The sequence below is a fragment of the Colius striatus genome, chromosome 22 (genome assembly GCF_028858725.1).
Source record: "Colius striatus isolate bColStr4 chromosome 22, bColStr4.1.hap1, whole genome shotgun sequence".
Taxonomy (NCBI): Eukaryota; Metazoa; Chordata; class Aves; order Coliiformes; family Coliidae; genus Colius; species Colius striatus.
This window is the reverse complement of record NC_084780.1, coordinates 7,214,874-7,221,054: the sequence shown is the minus strand read 5'-3', so window position 1 is coordinate 7,221,054 and position 6,181 is coordinate 7,214,874. Positions and strand designations below refer to the sequence as shown.

The 6,181-nt window shown below is 61.3% G+C and overlaps 1 protein-coding gene across 2 annotated transcripts; it reads left to right on the top strand.

Moving 5' to 3' along the window:
- Positions 1 to 5,615, top strand: ADIPOR1 (adiponectin receptor 1). Of its 2 annotated transcripts, none has more exons than XM_062013541.1 (7): positions 1 to 344; positions 824 to 943; positions 1,430 to 1,601; positions 2,369 to 2,555; positions 3,640 to 3,827; positions 4,355 to 4,548; positions 4,822 to 5,615. In XM_062013541.1, the coding sequence occupies exons 1-7, from the start codon at positions 204 to 206 to the stop codon at positions 4,948 to 4,950; spliced, it is 1,131 nt and encodes a 376-aa protein (XP_061869525.1). In that variant the 5' UTR covers positions 1 to 203; the 3' UTR covers positions 4,951 to 5,615. The 2 variants fall into 2 exon arrangements, with proteins under 2 accessions (XP_061869525.1, XP_061869524.1); XM_062013540.1 differs by having other exon boundaries at positions 785 to 943.
- The last annotated feature ends 566 nt before the right edge of the window (positions 5,616 to 6,181 follow it).

Below are 6,181 nucleotides of genomic sequence, written 5' to 3'. Positions count from 1 at the left end.
GCGGCCGGTTCCCGTTCCGCCGCGTCCGTTCCGGTGCCGCCGCCCCGCGCGGGATGTAGCGGCCGGTGCTGCGCGGCCCTTCGCACCCCGCGCCCGCATCCCCGCCGCTCGCTGCTCCCTCGCTCCGTCCGTCCCCACCCCCCCCAGCGCGGCGGCAGCGGAAGGACGCGGACGGAGCCGCGGTCGCCGCCGGTACCGACCCCATGGCGTCCCGCAAAGCCGCCGCCGCCGGGCAGGGCACCGGGTTGGCGGCCGCGGGCCGGGAGCGGGCGCAGCTGGAGCTGGCGGAGCTGGGGCCGCTGCTGGAGGAGAAGGGCGACCGGGGCCCCGCCGGCTCGGCCGCGGTAAGCGCAGCCCCCGCCGCAGCCGCCCCGCGCGGGCACCGGCGGCTCCGCCCGTTACCCCGCCGGCGGCTCCGAGCCCGTCCCGCCGGCAGGAGGGACTGGGGGACCTTCCGTTACCCAGGCGCTGACCTCTCCGGGCTCCCAACCCCCCCAACCCCAAACCGGGGCCGCAGCAGCCGGGCCGGAGCGGTAGGGGCGGGCACGGGCACCCCCGGGGCCGCCGGTGCAGCCAGGGGAAGGAGCGGGCAGGGCCGGGCCGGGCAGCGCGTTCCCAGCGGGAAGTGACCCGGGCTGAGCCGCGACGGGGGGGTCCCCGAGGGCCGCGGGGCTGCTCCGGGATGAAACTCCCTCCCCAAGCCCCGAGCGCAGCTGTGGGATTGGGCCGAGGGGAAGGGAAGGGCTGCACCGGGTGCTCTCCACTCGCTGCTTCTCCTCCCCAGGGCAGGAGTGATTCCCCCTGGGCCTTTCTGCCCCTGCAGGCCGAGGAGCCGCCGTGCCCGGCAGCCCGGGAGGAGGAGGAGGAGGAGGTGGTGCGAGTGCTGACCCTGCCCCTGCAGGCACATCACGCCATGGAGAAGATGGAAGAGTTTGTGTATAAGGTACAGGATGCCCATGGCTGTGCCCTAGTCCTGGTTTTGGGGGGCCGAGGAGGGCTGGATGCCCCTGTTACCACAAAAGTCAGTCACTTGGAGAACCCCCAACACTCTGGTGTGTTTTGGGAGGCAGGAGCTGCTTCTTGCAGCAGTGGGTGCCCAGGGGACGGTTCCTTCAGCCTGCAGCCCTGTGGTACATCAGTCCCAGCCTCCATTGCCCTGACACATCACAGACATCGCATTGCTCAGAATAACTGACCATCTTCCTTCTTTTCCCTGGGGTTAATGATCCCATCTGCACAGCCCTGGGGCTCTGAGGGTCCTCCCTGAGCTCTCTGCTGCTTCTCTGGGCTGCTGTGAAAGCTGACCTGCCCCAGGAGCTTCAGGGAGCGTTTCCAGCCCTGGCTGGGCTCATTCCTCCTGGGGTGTGGAAGCAGGAGCCTTGGGGCCAGCTCCTGCCTGTGGTCCCCAGCAGAGCTCTGTGTGTTGCAGGTGTGGGAGGGGCGCTGGCGTGTGATCCCCTACGACGTGCTGCCCGACTGGCTGAAGGACAACGATTACCTGCTGCACGGGCACAGGCCCCCCATGCCCTCCTTCAGAGCCTGCTTCAGGAGCATCTTCCGCATCCACACCGAGACCGGCAACATCTGGACACACCTCCTGGGTGACTGGGAACGGGGGGTTGGTAGCCCTGGGGATGAAGGTGGCTTTGGTGCCTCTGTACTGGGTGGTAACTTGCTTGGTGCCAGGGTGCTGTGTGTGCCCAGGATGTCCCTCCTGAGGGTCACACAGCTCCAGTTCTGGGTGAGGAGATGCCCAAGAGCCTCTGGGGCTTCACGGGTAGAGCTCGGGGAAAAGGCAAAGCACAGCCAGCCGTGAGGAAACAGCCTCAGGTTGTGCCAGGGGAGGTTCAGGTTGGAGATTGGGAGCAATTTCATCCCCAGAAGGGCTGTCAAACCCCGTGCCAGGCTGCCCAGGGAGCTGGTGGAGTCCCCATCCCTGCAGGGATCCAAAAGCTTTGGAGCTGAGGGATGTGGGTTAGTGGTGGCCATGGCACTGCTGGGGAATGGTTGGACTCAACCACTCTGATTCACACAAACCCTGATGGTGGGGGCTGGAAGGGCCCTGCAGAGCTGCTCCAGCCCCTGCTCAAGCAGGTTCCCCTCGCTCAGGGGCCACAGGAATGTGCTCAGGTGGGTTTGGAAACTCAGGGTCCCCCTGAGCTCAGGCTTCTCCTCCAGGCTGAGCGGCCCCAGGGCTGCAGCCTTCCCTCCTCACACACATGTTCCATCCCCTCAGCATCTTGGTGGCCCTGCACTGGCCTCTCTCCAGAAGTTCCCTGTCAGGACACGGCCAGAGCTGCCTTTCCCTGGCTCTCTGTTGAATTCTTTCCCTCTCCTTCTCACCTTCCCTTTGGTTTCTTCCCTGCAGGTTTCGTTTTGTTCCTGTGCCTGGGGATTCTGACCATGCTGCGGCCCAACATGTATTTCATGGCTCCTCTCCAGGAGAAGGTGGTGTTTGGGATGTTCTTCCTGGGAGCAGTGCTGTGCCTCAGCTTCTCTTGGCTTTTCCACACTGTCTACTGTCACTCGGAGAAGGTCTCACGGACTTTTTCAAAGTGAGTCAGCCCCAGGGTGTCTGTGTGGCCTCAGGGGGAGCTTTTGGGTTCTCCCAGAGCTTCCTGGTTTGTCCTTGGGGGCAGGGAGTGTTCACACCATCCAGGGAAGCACATCCAGGGTCTGCCCTGTGCCTCAGCACCCTAAAATCCCCCAGCTCAGATGCCCTCAGGTGGGTGATGGAGATTGGGGACCTGTCATAGCAGGAAGCTGAGCAGAGGCCTCTCACTGGGCAGCTGTGGGAGGCAGCTGTGCAGCACTTCCCAGTTTACTGGATGCTCTCTGAAAATCTGTTTTGGGTCTAATTTGGGCTAAAACCAAACTGAAAGAACAAGCAGAGAGGATTCTCAGCCAAGGGGAAGGGCTGGGCAGTGCCCAGCTCCTGGGGTCAGGGCACCAGGGCAAGGCTCCCGTCGGCTTCAGCATGGCCAGAGCAGGGCAAACGCTTCCAGGTGAACATTGCAGGGCTGGCAGGGTGCTGAGGGGATGGAACGTGTGTGAGGAGGAAAGGCTGCAGGCCCTGGGGCTGTTCAGCCTGGGGAAGAGAAGCCTGAAGGGGAGCCCAGTTTCCTAAACCCACCTAGACACACTCCTGTGCCCCCTGAGCCAGGGGAACCTGCTTGAGCAGGGGCTGGGGCTGGAGCAGCTCTGCAGGACCCTTCATCCCCCACCATCTGGGGTTGTGTGAATCCCCCCTCGTGCCTTTGCAGCCCCCAGGCCCCATGGGCTGTGCAGATCAGGCTGTGCTGCAGCCCCTCAGCCCTGCAGGGGCTGTGCCTGGGGATGATGCTGCGGCTGCACAATGGTTCCTGGATCGATAGATCAGAAGCACTTTGCAGTGGAGGGAACAATCGAATCCAGACACACACAGCCTCATGCCTACCACATCACATGGTCCCTCTCCTCATCTCCAGCCACCTCCTGCCCATCCTCTGCCCTCCTGCTGTCCCCATAAGCTGCCTCTCCCCACAGCAGCTCCACTGGGGCTGGAATGCACCAACACCCTGGTACCAGGAGGAAGATGGGGGAGTGGGTTTTGTTGGGGGTGCTCACTTGTGACTCTGTGTCATTGCACTCTGGCCACAGGTTGGATTATTCAGGAATTGCACTGCTGATCATGGGCAGCTTTGTCCCATGGCTCTACTATTCGTTCTACTGCTCCCCACAGCCAAGACTCATCTACCTCTCCATCGTCTGTGTCTTGGGCATCTCTGCCATCATCGTTGCTCAGTGGGATCGCTTTGCCACCCCCAAGCACAGGCAGACAAGAGCAGGTAAGAGTTGTCTCTCCTCACTCTCAATCTCCAGTCCTCTGAGGAGGAAAGGCTGCAGGACTTGGGGCTGTTCAGCCTGGAGACGAGAAGCCTGAGCTCAGGGGGATCTCAGCAGCACTGATCAGCACCTAAAGGGTGGGTGTCAAGAGGATGGGGACACACTTTGTTCCGTGGTGGCCTGTGACAGGACATGGGATGATGGACATCAGCTGGGACACAGAAAGTGCCACTGGAACAGGAGGAGAAAATCCTTTGGTGCTGAGGTGAGGGAGCCCTGGCCCAGGCAGGATATGGAGGCTCCTTCTCAGAAGGTTTCCAGTGCATATGGGAGGACAGCACTGGCTTCAACAGGCACAAAGAGCTGTAGGTCCCTGGTTCTGTGTTGGATAAATCCTGTGGGGGTTGGATAATCCAAGACCAAGCAAGAAAAAGCTGCTGCAGCCTCCATGAGCTGCTTCCCTTTGCACGGGACGGGAGCAGCAGCATTGCCCTGTCCACCCTGAGCTCTGCTCTCTCCTCCACCACAGGCGTCTTCCTGGGGCTGGGGCTGAGCGGGGTGGTGCCCACCATGCACTTCACCATCGCCGAGGGCTTCGTCAAAGCCACCACGGTGGGGCAGATGGGTTGGTTCTTCCTGATGGCCGTGATGTACATCACAGGCGCAGGGCTCTACGCCGCGCGCATCCCCGAGCGCTTCTTCCCGGGCAAGTTCGATATCTGGGTGAGTGTGGGGAGGAGGTGGAAGGGCACTGTGGGGGGGGGGGATGCTTGGGAAGCTGTGAGATGAGGAGGAGGCACTTGGGGGTGTCCTGGTGTGATTGCACATGCTGGCAGCCAGACCTTCAGTGGGTGGAAAATGCCGCTGGGGAGCAACAAGGCGAGGGGAATAAGCAGAGGCCAGTCCTGAGCGAGGAAGAGGGTGTTCCCAGTGTTACCCTGGCTCCTTTGCACTGGTCAAAAGGGTCTTTTTTCCCCTCTCTCTCTCTCCTCATAGTTCCAGTCACATCAGATCTTCCACGTGCTGGTGGTGGCCGCAGCCTTCGTGCACTTCTACGGGGTGTCGAACCTGCAGGAGTTCCGCTACGGCCTGGAAGGGGGCTGCACGGACGACTCTCTCCTCTGAGAGCCCCCCCTTTTAGTACAAGCTTCCTAAGTGCTTTTTAAACTCTTGTTCTTTGCTAAAATCAAAAGGAGGACTCAAAACTCTTTGGGCTTGTTGGTTGTCCTTGGGGTGGGTGTTTTTTTTTTAAGGAAAACAAACGGAAAAGGAACAATCTCTTCATCGACCAAAATCCTCCCCTCACCCCTTCCCCCGGCGCTGGGGGGGCCCAGCAGCCCCTCACCCCCTCCAGGAAGGGGCAGCCAGTTCCCCCCAGGCATGCCCAGTTCCAGAAGTGAGGGGTGTGGGTCCCTCCCCTGTCCTGGCACAGCCCAGCAGCCTCCGGCACCCGCAGGCACTCCCGGTGCCAGGGCCGGGCTGGGGGCAGCTCTGCTGCTGCTGCCCCAGGGCACAGGCACACCTTGATGTAATTTAAGTTTTAATTGTCTGGTTGGTTGGTTGATTGTTTTGTTTGTTTGGTTTTGTTTTTTTCCTTGACAAAGTAATGTAAACCTAAAGGAGAGACTATTTAATATTTAATACTAAGCTTTAAGAAGCCTCGCTGCCAGCGCAGTGGCCTCGGCTCCTCCCTGGCTCTGGGGGGGAGGGAAGGACAGGGAGGGGCAGAGGGGAATGTTAGAGCTGCTGTAGCTGATTGAAATAAAAAGGTCAATAGTTCAGTGTCCTGCTGGGAGTGTTGGTCTCTTTTTGTTAGGGGGGGTACAGGAGGTGCTCAGGGTGGGGGCTGCTTCTGGGGGAGGTGATGGGGGCAGGAGGCCAGGGGGCAGGAAGGCACAAGGGAGGGTGGGTGGGTGAAGGACACCCCCAGGCTGCCTGATACGAGGATTAGAGGGAAGAGCTGAGGTGAGCAAAGCCCCTCTCAGGCATCTGGAAGGAGCACAGAGCTCCTGCAGCACCTCTCTCTGCTCACCGGTGTCCCTGTGGCTGGGGGGAAGGGGGTGGCTCCTCACTCTTTTTGAAGCTGTTTGGCCCAGCTTTAGGGAGAGTGAAGGCAGAGCCTGGCTGGAGCTCCCCTGCTGCAGATGAACTTCGAACAGGTTCCACCCCAGCTGGAGCAGGGGGAGGGGACACCCAGGTGCTCCAGGATGCTGCTTAAATACTCAGGTGAGTCCTGTCCCCTCCCAGCAAAGCCCCAAGGACAGCCGAGGGCTGGGCTGCAGAAAGAAACCTGGAGCTGACCCTGGAGCTGGTGGGTATCAGGCAGCCCAGGACACCCTGAGGAGGCTCACCACCT

What these genes read in the sequence shown, in the direction of transcription:
- ADIPOR1 (XM_062013540.1), top strand. Translation starts at nt 204, where the DNA reads ATGGCGTCCCGCAAAGCCGCCGCCGCCGGGCAGGGCACCGGGTTGGCG. An exon ending in GTCTCACGGACTTTTTCAAA is followed by an intron (nt 2,556 to 3,639) that starts GTGAGTCAGCCC and finishes CTCTGGCCACAG; the next exon opens with GTTGGATTATTCAGGAATTG. An exon ending in CGGGCAAGTTCGATATCTGG is followed by an intron (nt 4,549 to 4,821) that starts GTGAGTGTGGGG and finishes CTCTCCTCATAG; the next exon opens with TTCCAGTCACATCAGATCTT.